Raw genomic sequence first — 16,703 nt, forward strand, 5'->3', positions numbered from 1 at the left:
TCGAAGTACTGACCTATTATTCCAATCCTTCATTAGGTGTAGTGAAGGAATCTGCATGAAGTGAATGAGTTCCCCAAAGGCAAGGCGAGATAACAAATTTCTTCTACGCAATCTATGACACCCAATTTTATCTATTGGTATAGTACTTGGGCTGGCTGCATTCAACATTTACTCTTCACAAGTGCTATTCATCACCTTAAATCTGACTGTAATTTATTGTTGGCTGGGCTTTTTCAGATTTCTGGCATAATCTATTGTGGGTGATCTCAATATTTTCAGAAAGCTGACTTCATTCTTTTTCCATAGAAATCAACAGGAACCCTGCAACTCAAATTAGCTATATCCTTTCAAGAGTCATCTCAATGATTTATATATACCCCAGAAGCAAAAATCGCTCAATATAAACCAAGGACTCAAGTGCAATCTGTTTATAATTAAATTGATTTAAATGAAATACTCTTTTCATCTTGGATGCAGCTTTATACTTCACTCTATACCATTTGTGTGGCCGCAGGCAGGTATGAGTAACATGTTGAACTGGTAATGCCAGCAATATAAAAAGAACCCACTATGAGTTTAGCTCAGCTGTCTGTAGATCATAAATTCTAATCCAAACTCTTATCTCTAACAGCTAAACACTTCTTGACATCTACATCACAGAAATTTCAGGCAAGACTTCTTCATGAACAATATTTTCCTCATGTCCCCTCTCTCCCACTTAAATTTAAACCCTTAGAATTATTTTCTACACTCCAAAAAGTGGTATATTCACGGTATGAAATTAAACTTTCCATTTTAAGCATACAACGGCAGTGTTTGAAGTTGAATGCAAAGAAAAACATCCATATTGTGCCTTTCTCCAGCCTGACATGTATTAGTGCAGCCCACCTTTTAAAGAAATTTAAGATTGGCATTATCCTGGTGGCACTGGATTAATACCTAAAGAATCTTAACATCTGCACATTAATATATTCTTCAAATCCTGCATTAACTTTTAGGGACTGAATTATTGAAATCTGATGGGGACCACAAGATTGTGGGTGTGCTTGGAACTTCCCATCTCTGGCCAGTCAAAGCAGACCTATCTCAAGGTCAGTTTATAAAAAAACTGGACCAGTAGTAATATAGCACAATGCTCATAAGTGGCAGATAACAATTTAAGCAATTAAGGAGCTTATTAAGGCCACTCTCCACTATTGACAAAGATGGTGGTGTGGGGGCAGAGCTCCAATAGCATTTTATGCTCTACCCCACAATCACAACTTCTAACTTGCCACAGCTCCCTTAAACGTTCTGGCCAGTTGGGGAAATTTTATTTGAAAAATTGCTGGAACTTTTGAGTCAGTGCTTTCATCCTGAGTTGCACTGTGCCCTCATCGGCACTGACAGGATGACACTTTGTCCATGCCTCTTAATGACTCTGCAGAGTCAACATCTTTGTATCATCCTGAATTGGACATTGAAAATCTTATTGAGGTCTACTTCTGACACAGTGTGGAGTTGGATTGGAAAATATTCTCATGCATCTGTCTTGACCGCAGACTGAACATTCAGTCTATCGTGTCTTCAAAAGACTGAGAATTAGTTCTAATTTTTATTGCATTATTGAATAATACCCATTAGCATCTGCAGTGATTTTCAAAACGTATTTTGTATTAACTTTGCACCTAAAAGCAGTGAGCTGCAGTGTCACGGAGAGAAAAACAAAATTGTAAATCTGGTGAGTGCAACATACTGGCCTGACTTATCTTGTGTCCTTCAAAACGGAGGTCCAGCATAGCCATTTGCAAGTATCACTGTTTTTTAAACTTCTGAGTTATGTCATCAAGTATATGGCTGACACCACAGACTATACCGCTATTTTCAACAGCTGCATGATTATACTTACCATTTGGGGTCTCTGGATAACAATTGTAAGAAAAGTTGTGATTAATTTTTCTTGAACTCTTTAGGAGGATGTGCGCAACTGTTGAAATACATTAAATATTCCATTTCAAATACACATTTGATTTTTAATTTTATTGTTTTTGCATTGTGATAAATTACTCAATTAACATGTTCATATTATTAAATATTATTTACTGTGAATTGAAAATTCACAATCTTCATTCAAATGCCTTCAGATTTTTTTTATAACAGTCAAACAGGAAAAGCAAATGTGGGATTCAATGCGATTTATGCTAATTAACCTCAACTAGGCGATAATGTATACTACAATTAGCCTCAGCACAATTTGGTTAAGGTGGGTGTTATTTTCAGATTATTCAGAACATTGAGATAAGTACATGTTTCTAAAGGGTGAGGATAAATTAGGCTCTACTGGAATGACCTTCGTAATAAAACAACTTGTCACCATCCTGGAATCTCCTGATATGACACTTTCTTTTGTGAAACATCTTGGAACATTCTACTACATTAAAGGGGGTACATAAAATCACTATATATAGAAGCCAGTAGGTTTTTTTGTTTCTGTATCTTACATTTAGGGCTCAATGTTCAGTTAGGTGAAAAACAGAGGAATAATTGTCATCCTGTAAGGAATCAAAGCTTTGAGAAGATGAGGAAATTACAATCTTAATGTCAGGGTGGAGATCTGCTATTTTCTCTTTTCTCTGCATGAGCTGTCTAAAATTTACAATAGTCTTAAAATTATATTTTTAATTAAAAGAGAAAAGTGACTTGATTTTTTTCTCCCACTCTGCTGATGCTCCATATTTAGCCCATTTCCCTGTATAGAGAATGCAGTCACCGAGTCCTAGCTGTACGTTTGTACCTGTGTTCTAAAGAGACTTGCCTATTTTCCACTCTTGTCTGAGAAAATGAGTTGGAGATTTCAAACACACAGATGTTCAAAGAGATGAGATCACTGCTGTCATCTTATAGCATGTTATGTTACGCTGCCAGAACATTTGAAATTCTTGGAAATATAGACATGTTCATTATAATACTTTTATCCTATGAAAGCATGCTAATGAGAACCATGAATTGGGAACATTAATTTAGTACAATACTGATTTAGGCCTAGTTTCCTTAAACAGTTTATCTTCTTAGCAATAATGATCTTACAGCTTTTAAAAACCAACAATCAGAAATACAAAATCATAACCTTATGGTTCTGTATTCAGCCTGCATATGCTTCTCAAAACAGCATTAGCAAGCAACTACTCTGCAGATAGTTATGATGGGATTCAGAGTCACGAGATGCAATAACACATAACAATGAAGCAGCAAGTCCATGTGTTATTGTGAGTTCTAGTCAATAACCCCACTTACACAAATAAGTTAACCTCATTACAGTGAATACACAGCAGAGCTAGAATTAAAAGTTTATTTCAAGATATAAGTTTTAGATATAAAGATCTCTTCTTTAAAAGGTACAATATGCTCATGATACATTTTGATTGCGTGCTGCAAATTTAGCCTTTGAAAGATTTGGCTATTAGCAGTAATGATGAGGTTAACAGCCACAAAGGGAAGTGTTCTGGTGATACCGAAGAAGAAAGTCATCTCTTCATTTATTGTCAGTATTTTTGTGTAACTGGGTCTGATCAACAGGATTTTTATTTTGATACTTGCACAACGAAAATCATGCAGCTCTGAAATAATTAACAGCTAAACTGTGTCTTCAGTACTGTGCTGTTGCTTTCTGGTCTTTGGGTCTGTAGGTTTTATTTATAAAGCATAATATTCTAAGTGTATGGTAAATCTATCACAAGATAATGCTCTGATTGATCAGCCTTTACTATAACCCCTTTTCTCTTCACTAGTCAGTTAACCACTTGGATTGTGTCTCCTTTCATGCCATAGCCGAACCTCAAATCAGAAGCTTCTAAATACTAGTGGTAATACACAGCAAGGTTAAAATTACCCTAGGATAAACTGTGCAGTGTAATTTTACCTCAGCAAAACACAATGTAAGCGCTTGCACAAGCCCACCTTGAGCATTTTTAAACAACAGTACAAATGTTTGGGGGGGGGGGGGGGGGAAGAGTTAAGATTTGGGTGAAGACAGGGAACAGAATTAAGAAATTAAAGTTTAAAATACAGTCAATTGCCTTGATCCACAGCAAGGAATTGTGTTTGATCAAGTCAGGATGTTCAAAACCATGAAGGGGTTTGATAAAGTAATCAGAAATGCCTACGCATTAGTGAGCGCAAAACAAGCGTCATAAGTATTAAAACCAAAAGCACGTGGATGCTGTAAATCAGGAACAAAGACAAAGACAAAGTTGCTGGAAAAGCTCATCAGGTCTGGCAGCATCTGTGGAGGAGAAAACACTGTTAATGTTTCAGGTTCGGTGACCCTTCCTCAGAACTGAGGGTTTCTGGGCCCGAAATGTTAACTTTGTTTTCTCCTCCACAGATGCTGCCAGAGCCACTGAGCTTTTCCGTCATAAGTATAAGATAGCTAGAATTTAGAACCATTAGGTGGTTGTTTCTAACCAGTGTTGACTCAATGGGCTGAAGGGCCTTTTTCCTGTGCTTTAGATCTTTATAACTATCAAATTCAATAAGAAACTTAGAAGAAACCATATTATCCATAGAATCCAATAAAGAACTTCCTACCACATGGAGTTGCAGAAGTGAATATCATGTATCGAAAAGGAAGGCAGAGAAATACAAACCAGAAAAAAGAACAGAAGAATATATTAAACAGTGTTAGATGAGGTAAGGCAGGACGTGTTGTGTATATATGGCGGATACTGTTAATAAATTGCCAGTTCTGTGTTGTATGTTTATCTGATCTGACATTCTTGTTTTTGATCTCCAGACATCATTCCTATTGTACTTACCTTTTCACATCTTGGGACCCATGTTCCTTCTCCTACTTGAATTTTTTTTCTAGGGTACGCAAAGTGACTTTTCCTATGTTGATGAACGTGACAATTAGCAGTTCTTATTAAAGGAAATGCGCATTATTAGGTGCAATTACAGGTGGTTCTGCTACAACAGGATAGTTGCGTTCCAGTGCTACATGTTATAGAAAATTACGCTATATAAATAACTGGGCCCACGGGAAAAACACGGTTACAAGCAGACCACCAAAAAAGCATAACACAAAAGGATAGCACTACTGTCAGCAGCTGTTCAGACAGGTTGGTCCAAATATGACTGTGGCTTCGCAGCTCGGATTGACACAACTGTCCTCACTATTTCCATAAAGTACAGGACAGTTACCTAGGTGTCATGATCAATACTTATCCCTTAGTCAGCAACACAATGACTGATTGTCTGGTTGGTATCACATTGTTGCTTGTTGTTGTGTTGTGTGAAAATTAGCTGCTGTAATTTCTACAATGACTGCATTTCAAAAATACATCAGTGGCTGTCAAACTCTGTAATATCCTGAGGTTGTGAAAGGTATAAAGCAAGAACATCCAGGTTCAAATCCTGACTCAGAACTCAATGGCCAGGAAAGGTGTATTCACAATGTGACTAAAAAGATTGAGTGTGAATCAGCAAATTTTTCCAAAACAGCCAGTAGCAGACTAAGATTGCAAGAGATTCCTGGTCAGCCGTGAGACTAAGAAAACACTGGAGATTCTACCACCACTATCCATAGTTCCACACTGCGACATATATAGGGCCAGCACGGTGGCACTGTTGCCTCACAGCACCAGGGACGCGGGTTCAATTCTACCCTCAGGCGACTGTCTGTGTGGAGTTTGCACATATTCCCTGCGTTTGCTTGGGTTTCCTCCGGGTGCTCTGGTTTCTTCCCACAGTCCAAAAATGGATTGGCCATACGAAATTGCCCATAGCATTCAGGGATGTGTAGATTAGGTGGGTTATGTAAGATTGATCTGGGTAGTACGTTCTGAAGGTCAGTGTGGACTTGTTGGGGCGAAGGGCCTGTTTCCACACTGTAGGAATTCTATGATAATGACTGCTATGATATACATATGTGCATACTGCCATAGCAACTCAGACTCCTTCAGCCATCTTATCAACACACCACAAGGGTATCAAGGTATGTGGAGTAAAGGTGGGAAAAATCAAGTTGAAACACAAGTCAACCACCATCTGACTGATTACCTAAATAGGCTGCTGCAGCCTCCTGTTGTACCCAGGTCCTGTGCCTCACAGTGTTTCCTTTAAAAGTTAAGTTAGATATTCTGTTTTCACTCTCCCCTACACCCTACTTTTCCTGAAAACAGACCTGCTGGCTACTTACTTTTCATTTTTAACAAAGACTAACAGGGAATTTCTCTGGGACTCTCAGAATCAAAGCATTGTACAAGTACACTGTAGGTATCAATAACAAAGTGCTCCCCGTCAGTGAGATGCCTACTTGATAGAACTGCATTATAGCCAACACATGTTTGCATTTTAGAAATAGCATTCCCCTATTCATCAATCGCATTTTAGCCAATTTGCATTGCCAGAACACGTGTTTAAGCAGAACCCCCTGTGTGTGCTTTCACAAGAAGGGCAGAAGGGTAGCAATTGCTCCAATTATGTCCTCAATCTTCAAGAACTGATGCAGAGACAGAATTAATGTCAAACAGTGGTTGTAAGTTCGACACATTGCTGCAAGGAGACAAAATTTAAGCTTTTCATGAGGGCTAGGAAACAGCAAAAAGGGATAGCACTTTATACAGCTCAAGAAGAATATAGATTAGATCGGCAATTTTCAGCATGTGATGCAGCTACAACAGTTAAAACTGTCAATCTTAGTTCTCAGACAGGTAGACTTTGGCCAAATTGTCACCATCGGAATACAGCAAAGATTGAAAGTCTCCACAATCCCTTTATCTCCCCACTGAAAAACGTGAAAATGTAGGAATTCCTTCTGTTCCAATGAAACAGGGTCCCATGTGTTCATATACGTAGCTTCCATTATGCACAAATAAATCACATTGCAAGCCTGTTTTGACATTCTTAAATTGATATCCGGTGTAATTCTCAGCACAGTCCAAGTAATACTTTTCTAAAACTGTTCAATAACAGAATCACATCTAATGTTAGACATGGTATTCTCAGACTTGCAAGCATAAGTTGGTTGAGCATGATTGGAGTGCTGACCACTACGAATTGTCAATGAAACATGTTGTTTGATACAGTCCGCTAATTATTGGGACATATGGTCTATATACCTGGCATCATAACATACTGTAACTCCTACCACATTAATCCTTTCTGTTAAATGTCTTTTTTGGTTTTGCACAGGTATCCTGTTAGTGGAGAACACTGACCGCAAAGTAGCAGCATGGGATAGCTAACTTCACCTGTTTGAATTTTTGACACCCCTTGTTCCAAGATAATCTGGGGTAGACTGAGCACCAATTGGAGCCAGAAGAGGTGGCCACAGGCTTTTCATGAGTATGCATGGCAAACAGCAAAATTTCAAACTGCCAATTTCAGCTGCATTCAAATGGTACCTCACCAGAATCTACCTGCCTGGTCTGAGATTGACAGTTAACTATTCCCACTATATCTCATGCCTACAATGGCCCAACGAATCGATATCTTTTTCTCATCTGTATAAATCATTGTTCCTTTCTCAAGTTTGTTTTTTTTAACTTTCTAGTTCTAATGAAAGCAAGCTGAAAAGCTTAACTTAATTTTGTTTCAAAACATTTTAAGTCCTGTATTGCCGAGCAATTAGTTACGTTAATACTGTGAAATACAGTCAAAAAATAATACCAAGGCAATGAAGTTATATGGCACACTTTACACGTATCACTGATTTTTCAGCGTTGTTTTAGTTTCAGCATGGGATAAACTCATCTAGACCTGGGAATTTGTCCACTCTTAAGCCTGCCAAAACCTCCAATAGCTGCTCACTCCCTGTCAAATGCTCAAGAACTTCCAGTTTCTTGTCCTGAATTTTGTACCTACTTCACATTGGAGGATGATACAATCACGTAATAGCTTACTGTCGACTTCCAGCTCCATGCACAGAATGCCTCCCTTGGTCCCTACTCTTTCCCTCGTTACCCTGTCCCTCTTAATGTATTTATAGAATATTATGGGATTCCCTCTAACCTTTCTTGTCAGTGTTTCTTCAAGCCCCATCTCTGCTCTAATGCTTTACGTTCTCCTTGCACTTTTTCCATATTCTACTATGGTCACTACTGATTTGCTCACTTTGTATCAATTAAAATCCTCTTTTTCTTCTTATATAATCCTGAATATCCCTAGACATTCAGGGTTCCCTGGGCATGTGGCTCCTCAGTTTCACCCTAAAAGAAACATGTTGTGCCTCTGTTCTGACAAATTTCATTTTGAATATCCCTCTCTCTACTGCTCTGCAGTAGGTTTACCAAGAAGTAGCTATTTCCTGTATACTTTGGTCAGGTCTTGCCTTATTTAATAAAATCTGCATATCTCAATCCAAAACCTGTTTTTGCAAGCCACCTTTTTCTCTTTACCACAATAAATAAATTTAAAACATGCAGAGTTGTGGTTGCTATCACTAAAATGCTCTCCCATTGTCGCCTCAAACACCTGTCTGGCTTTGTTCCCCCGAATTAGATCTAGCACTGCTCTGTCCCTTACACGTGTTGATATTAAAAGGTCTCCTGAATACACTGCAAGAAATCTGACCCCTCCAAAGCCTTTAAATTATTACCATCCCAATTAAAGTTGGGGAAGTTGAAATCTCTCAACATAATTACCCTTTTATTGTTTTTACCACCTCACTGAACAGCTGTTCCTCTATAGCTTACTAACTGTTTGTGGTCTATAATACACTCCCAGCAATATGGCTGCCCTCTTTTTATTTCTAAGCCCTATCCGTAAAGTCTCACTTGAAGACTCTTCCAAGATATTGTCCTTCTTTATTGCAATTACTCTTTTAATAATGTCAGACAACCTCCTCTTTCACACCCTGCCGTGTCCTGCCTGATGATCCTATACCCAGAGTTTTGAGCTATCAGCCCTGTCCCTCCCTCAACCACATCTGTGAAGGCAACAACACGGCAATTCTACATGTCAACCCTAAACCGTAACTCATCTCTCTTACCTATAATATTCCTAGCAGTAAAGTAGAGGCCATCCAGCTTCACCTTATTCCCTAAAAACTCAATTTGACTCAACTCGCTCTGTCCTGGTTCCTTTTGTAAAGTATGCTGTGTCTACTCCCCCTGCCAAATTAGTTTAAGTTCCTTCCAGCATCATGACAAGCCACACACTAGAGTGCCGGTCCTATTCTAGTTAAGATGAAGACTGTCCACTTGTACATGTTTCACCTTCCCCAGAAATAGTCTTAGTGATTCAAGAATCTGAGACCCTCCCTCCTGCACCAACTGTTGAGCCACACATTCATCTGCCCTATTCTCTTATTTCTATACTCAATAGCATGCAGCACCAGAAATAATCCAAAGATTACAACATTTAAGGTCCTGCTCTTGTGTCTCCAGCCTATCTCCCCAAGTTTTTGAAGCAAGACCTCATCCCTCACTCTACCTTTATCTACCAATATGTACCTCAATCTCCATCTTATTACCCTCCCCCTTCAGGAAGCCGTGATATCCCTGACCTTGACACCAGTGAGGCAACACATCATCCTGGACCAAGTCTGTGGCTGAAAAAAAATGCTCATCTTTCTCCTAATTAATCCCCTATCACTATTGGTCGTGGTTTCTCCTTCCTCCCTTCCTACAGAGTCAGGCCACTTGTGGTGCCAGAGCTTGGCTCTGTCCGCATTCCTTTAAAGAGCCAGGACCCACAATTTCCAAAATGGAAAAATCTATTTGTCAGTGGGATCCCTTGGAACTGCTGCACTACCTGCCTGATTCACTTTGACTATCTAATGGTCACCCATTCCCTTAAGTCTGCCAGTCCCTTGAGCTGCAGTGTGACCATCTCTCGAAACATGCTATCATAATGTCATACAGCAGGTAAACACACCCTTCGGTCCAACTCTTCCGCACTGACCAGACATCCCAATCGGACCTAGTTCCATTTGTCAGCATTTGCCCATATCCCCTTAAACCCTTCCTATTCATATACCCATCCAGATGCCTGTTAAATATAATTGTACCCACCTTTGCACTTACTCTGGCAGCTCATTCTATACATGCACCATCTTCCGCATGGAAAAGTTACCCCTCGGGCCCTTTTATAAAATCTTTTTCCTTTCACCTTAAACTTATTCCCTTTAGTTTTGGACTCCCCCCACCCTACGGGAAAAACTTTGGCTACTCACCTTATCTATGACCCTCATGATTTTATAAACCTCTTTAAAGGTCGTCCATCAGCCTCCAATGTTCCACTGAAAAAAGCCCCAACCTTTTTAGCCTATATCTATAACTAAAGCCCTCCAGTTCCAGAAACATTTTCTACATCCTCTCCCATCTCCTGTTTAACAACATTCTTTGTGTAGAAGGGTGACCAGAATTGTATGCACTATTCTAAAACTCGTCTCACCAATATCCTGTACAGCTGTAAAACGTCCCAAGTTATATTGTAAAAGCTTTGAGAACTCTAAGCAACAGGTAAAGCAAGCCAATTTATACAGCTGTGCAGTAGCTACATGAGTTATCCACAATACCAGCCCTGCAAATGTGTCACTGAGTCTCCAGCCACTGCTCCACCTCTGAAACATGGAGTTCAAGTTTCTGCAGTTGGGAGCATTTCATGCACACATGATTATCAAGGATGTCAGTCAGGTCTTGACTTCCCGCATACAACAAGCCACACATTCCACTTGGCTGATCTCAGCTGCCATTACATAAACTTGAACTTACTTTGTTTTACAAACCCGTTTCAACCAATAAACCACGGAAAAACCTAATAAACTACAAACCACATAAAAAGCAAAAAGCACTTCTTGCCCTCTGCACCAAATTCCCAATATGCTCCAAAATCCCAAAAATACACATTCATGCTGGCTGTGTCTCACTCAGCATGTGATAATCACCCACACAAAGCCATAGCCTCTAAGAGTTACAGATCAACCTATAGTGAATGTGATAAAAGTAAAATATCTCTTTTCCTGGCTGCAGTCTTTGACATGTCCTTGTTCAATGCTGCTCTATTATCGTCCAGCTGGATGGAACTGCACCTGCCAGTACGAATCTTATTTATTGAAATGTAACAACAGAATCACCTACAATGATTTCTATTCCTCTCCTGCATGATTATCTCTGACATTCTGCTCCACCGCCAACGGCCACCAATCGCCTGTCCAACACACACACACACACACACACACCTATTATTTGACTCAGTTTCCAAAGGTATGTTGATAACAGTGAGATCTACCTCACCATCAGCATATCTCTTGATCCCTCCCCACCTCTAAATTATCAAGCCATCCAGTACTGGGCAAACAGAAATTTCGTTCAATTCAATGAGAAAATCAAGCTAACAACTTCAGTCCTCACACCAAACACTATTGCCTCGCTACTGACACAACAAAGTGTGGAGCTGGATGAACACAGCAGGTCAAGCAGCATTCTAGGAGCAGGAAAGCTGACATTTTGGGCCTAGACCCCCTGAAATGTCAACTTCTCTGTTCCTAAGATGCTGCTTGGCCTGTTGTGTTCATCCAGCTCCACACGTTATTATCTCAGATTTGCCAGCATCTGCAGTTCCTATTATCTCCCTCGCCATTGATACTAGTTTTGAGGTAGAATGCTATCTGAACCAGACTGTTTGCAACCGTTATGTTATTTTTATTTCTAAGATAAGCCTCCAATCAGATTATTAAGAACCATACAGTACAGAAGAGGCCCTTTGACCCATTGAGTCTGTACTGCCAAAACACACGACCTATGCAAATTCTGTAGCCTTGAATGATATGGCACTTCAGGTACTTTTTAAAACTTGGACGGTTGCTCACCTCAACTACCTTCCCAGGCACTTATAATTTCCATTTCTATTGTTTTAGTTTGTCCCTGCTTTAGCTCATTTGCTGAAATCCCCCATTCATGCCTTTGCTTCTTCTCGACTTGACTATTTCAACACACTCCAATCAGACTTTTTAAAAAAATTTAACCTCCATAAACTTGGCATCATCCAAAATTCCTGCTACCTGTGTGTCCTAATTTCAAGACTCAGTCAGCTTGTCTGACCTACTCTGGTTGCCAATGACACAATGCTCAAATTTAAAATTCACATCCTTGCTTTCAAATCCTCCATGTCACCTTCCTATATTTATAATTCTATTTGGCCTCATAACCTATGACATATTTACAATCCTTTCAAAAGGTCAGAATTAACAGTTCTGATTTTAACTGCTTTATAAAATTAATGGCAAAGCCTTCAATTCTTGAGACTGTAAGCTCTGGATTTTCCTCCCTTAACTTTTCCACCTCTCCTTTTTCCTTAAAATTCTTCATTTAAAATCTATGCCAACCGAGGTTTGGGTCACATGTCATGAAATCTTGTGGTAATGTCAAACTTTGTTTGTTAGTGCCATTGGATTTTTTATTACATTCAAAAGTGCTTCATAAATACAAGTTGTTGTTTTTGCTCTAGCTGATATGCCTCATTAATACATTCAAAACAGTTTATTGTGGTCTGATTTAAGCAGCTTAAATGTTCTAATGGTTGATATTATTTCAGCAACAATCAAATCTAATATAAAGAATTAACATATTTTTGAGTTAGTTTGCTCATTTTTCTTTGTTGTGTTTTCACATGTTAACCTGATCGGAGAAGATACTCATTCCTAATACTGTACATTATGGAGACAACGGTCTAGGGTGTTAGGTTGCTATTCTGTTAATCCAGAAACTCAGCTTACATTCTGAGGACCTGGGTTCAAATCCCACTGGGGCAGATGGTGAAACTGGAATTCAGAATGTGAATAGAGAGTCTGGAATTAAGGGTCTAACGATGACCATGAAATCATATAGATTGTCGGAAAAACCATCTGGTTCACGAATGTCTAAGGGAAGCAAATCTGTCATCCTCACTTGGTCCGGTCAACATGTGACTCCAGACACACAGCAATGCGGTTGACTCTTGACTGCCCTCTGGACAATTAGGGACAGTCAATAAATGCTGGCCTAGCTAGAGGTGCCCACTTTTCATGAGTGATTAAAAAAGATATTTTTGAGATTGGTTTCTGAGAAGGGAACAACAAGGCAGCAATTTCTCTGCAGTTTCTCTCTGCGGGAAAGCACTTGTTTTGTAAAGACCAGAACTCTGTTTGGGAAAGATCACAGGCATAAACTCTTTTACCTTACAATAAGAGGGCCACTGATGACCTTCCAATGTATTATGTCAAAATGAAGCAATTTTAGCATGATACCTTAAAGTGACAAACTGATGAGATTGTTAGCTAGTTAGATTTTCAAATTTGATCTCAAATCAACTGTATTTCAGTAATACCTCTGTAACTTTACCTAATACCGCATTACACAAAGTTTCAATCGATTATCAATATCCATTTAGAGAAATGAAAACTTTTTACTTTAACTCAAAAGCACATCCACAATATAATATTTCAGTCCATTAACTTGTCTAACAAAATTAAACTTGCACTAAAATTGTTTTCAATAAATAAAAATTAGATCAATTATTATACAGTAGTGCTCAACAGAGCTAAACACCTTCCTCCAGATCAGGTTTCTTCAGAGATTTGATGGGTATAACTCCTGATACTTTCTGCATTATAACTGGTGCAGGGCATAGAAGCTTTGTAGCTTTAACAGATTGAAAACGCTATTTTATACTTCACTGTAACATACATAACACTGACGATGCAGAATATATTTTGAAAATTTATAAATAAACAGATTTCTAGTAGTGTGAAAAGAGATCAATATATGATTAATTCCTTGTGTAAGTGGGGCTAGTAACTGTGGGTGGGTGTATGGCAAGTCACCATACAAAGACTTACAACAAACTCTCTCGCCTCATAGGCATAAGTAGGTTTCCCTAATGTCCTCTTCATCAGCTCTTTGTGAAAATAGAAAGACCGAGTCTGAGGTGCACGTTTGTGGGAAAGAACACATCTATGTTAAGAGCCAGCAATTCAAAACTAGCTTTTACTTGCTATATTCAATAAAATACAGGGCAGTCCTTAAATACAGGAATTCCTCAATCAAGGATGGAGATTTTACAGGTTCTGCTCAAATCACAGGGATGTTCTATGGTCTAAATTTATCCAATTTTGCAGAAATCTGAATCAAAACAGGAGCTTCACTTTTCATTCTCCTTTCCCCTTGAATGTGAAAGGAAAACATGGAAATGAAAAACATTTTAATCTTCCAATTAATCTACAGGACAGATAGTAATTTAATATTTTTCATTTACCCCAGTGTAACAGAAGGTTAGTCATCCACTGATGGCTTGTATAAAATGAACAACAGAATTAGAATCTATAAACATTTAGAATCAAATATTTGTGCAGCAAATTCCCTCATTGGATAAGTTCTTTTTATAAAGATTTCTTGACATGGCATTTATTATTCAAAAATACTCAGAACTTTTTACATCAATTAACTGTTACAAGAAACAGTTGCGGTTGATGGTGCTTTCTGGACTGATGAAAGGTTTGCATTGGACTTCTCCTGGTGTCAAGTGTGGGGACTCTTGCTTTTCCTAATACACATTCATGACTGAGACCTTAGTGTTCCAGGTACAATTTCAATATATAGAGATTACATAAAATTTCTAAGCATTATAAACAGTGAGGGAGTTCATGTAGAGTGTCAAAAGGACACAGACAATTTTGTGGAAGGGGTAGATAGTTGGCAGATGAAATTCAATGCAGAGAAATATGAAGTGATATATTTTGACAGGAAGAAATAGACACAACATAAAATAAAGAGATCTAAAGGGAGTGCAGGAGCAGAAGGCTCTTGTATACATGTCCTGAAGATAGTAAAGGTGGCAGGACAGGTTGCGAGCACAACTAATAATGGATATAGTATCCTTGGCTTTATTAATAGGGGCACAGAGTACAAGACAAAGAAGTTATGTTGAGCTTGCATAAAACAATAGTTCAGCTTCAGCTGACATATTGTGCCTAGTGTTGAATGCCACACTTCGGGAAGAATGTATAAGCATTCAAGAGAGTACAAGAAGTATCTGCAAGAATGATTCCAGGATGAGGAACTCCAGTTATGACAAGCCATTGGTGAGATTAGGACTGTTTTTCATAGAAGATAAGATAGGAGATTTGTAGAGGTATTCAAAATCATGAGGGGTCTGGACAGAATAGAAAATGCTCCCACTCATGAAAGGATTGAGAGTAAGGGGTCTCATATTTGAAGCAACTGGCAAAAGAAGCAAAAACAATACCAAAAAAATCATTTTCAATCAGCAAGATAATAAAATGTGAGGCTGGATGAACACAGCAGGCCAAGCAGCATCTCAGGAGCACAAAAGCTGACGTTTCGGGCCTAGACCCTTCATCAGAGAGGGGTCTAGGCCCGAAACGTCAGCTTTTGTGCTCCTGAGATGCTGCTTGGCCTGCTGTGTTCATCCAGCCTCACATTTTATTATCTTGGAATTCTCCAGCATCTGCAGTTCCCATTATCTCTGATACCATTTTCAATCAGCAAGTGGTTTAAGTCTGGAATGCACTGCCTAAGGGTATGGGGGAGGCAGGTTCAATCAAGCCACTCAAGAGGGAATTAGGCTGCTATTTGAAACAGAAGAGTGTGCAGGGTTACTGGTAGAATGCAACAGAATACCAGTAAATTAAATGTTAAATGGGTTCCTTTTGCACTGTAACAATTCTGTGGTTCTGTGAATTGCTATCTGTATACAAAACATTATGTAGGCAAAATACTTGCCTGAACAAGAAATGCAGAATAAAGTTCAGATGCACTTGGTCACAATTTTTCATAGGCTTCATGTTACTAAGATCCTACTATAATGTCTATTGGCATGCAGAGCTTCTACATAATCCATATTACTTGGTCCGACTGCAACTTTAACTGATCAATTCAGTAAAACAAGTTAAGTGCAGGGGAGGCAATTATTCCTATGTTTCCTGCTTGAGAAATATATATTTCACTGTGCAAGAATTTTGAATAATTTAAGGGTCTGGAAGATTCATTTATTCATATAAGTAGAAGGTTAAGATCTTTGGATGATATTGCAGCATATTTAGTAAGGCAAGTCAATTTCACTTCAAGAATACCTTTAGCCAAAATGAGCAACTTGCATTAACTAGAAGTGCAATTAGATTGGCATTCTCCACTTAGCTAATGCCAGAGGATAATTTACAAGAGCACATTTATCCTTGATATTTCTTATTTCACTAGTACGGTTCCTTCTTAAACTTGGTTCCTGCCAGAAGGCTTAAATTTGTAGAAAGATTTAGGACTTGTAAATTTCAATTGTACTATTTTTGTATGGATTAATCAACAAAAACACTACACCTAACAACTTGGTCAATTCAAATTTTCAATATGTCGTTACACTTATACAGATAGTGTAAATGACTGGAAAAGTATTCAGGATGGAATTCAGATATAATCACCTTTGATTTCTGTACACTTTGTAATTATACTGAGGTTTTTTGCTGCATTGCTTTGTGTAATGGATTATTTTATCTTGGTTAACTCTCAATTTTGCTATCATGCACCATCTGAAAATAATGGCACTTGTACATCATTATTTGCAATTTGGAAATACACTGGAGCATTTTCCTGATAAAGAAATTTCGCAGTAAATTTTGAAAATTCTGTGCAGACCCTTGATTGAGGAAATATATTTTGAAATTCTTAACTTTTGACTTTTGATTTCTTTACAGGTTAGATATTGTGGACATTATGAAGAGCACTAATCAA

At 38.5% G+C, this 16,703-nt stretch overlaps 1 protein-coding gene across 9 annotated transcripts in view; it reads right to left on the reverse strand.

Annotated features, from left to right (window-relative positions):
• The window catches only part of LOC125465296 (formin-binding protein 1), a 235,830-nt gene that overhangs the window by 55,295 nt on the left and 163,832 nt on the right, over positions 1-16,703 (reverse strand). For 4 of the 9 annotated variants that reach the window (XM_048558582.2, XM_048558583.1, XM_048558584.2 and 1 more), the window contains exon 11: positions 13,799-13,882. The exons of the other annotated variants lie outside the window; for them this stretch is intronic. In XM_048558582.2, coding sequence (XP_048414539.1) covers positions 13,799-13,882 — 84 coding nt within the window. The remainder of the gene's footprint in view (positions 1-13,798; positions 13,883-16,703) is intronic. 9 annotated transcript variants of the gene reach the window in all.

The sequence above is a fragment of the Stegostoma tigrinum genome, chromosome 29 (genome assembly GCF_030684315.1).
Source record: "Stegostoma tigrinum isolate sSteTig4 chromosome 29, sSteTig4.hap1, whole genome shotgun sequence".
Classification (NCBI taxonomy): domain Eukaryota; kingdom Metazoa; phylum Chordata; class Chondrichthyes; order Orectolobiformes; family Stegostomatidae; genus Stegostoma; species Stegostoma tigrinum.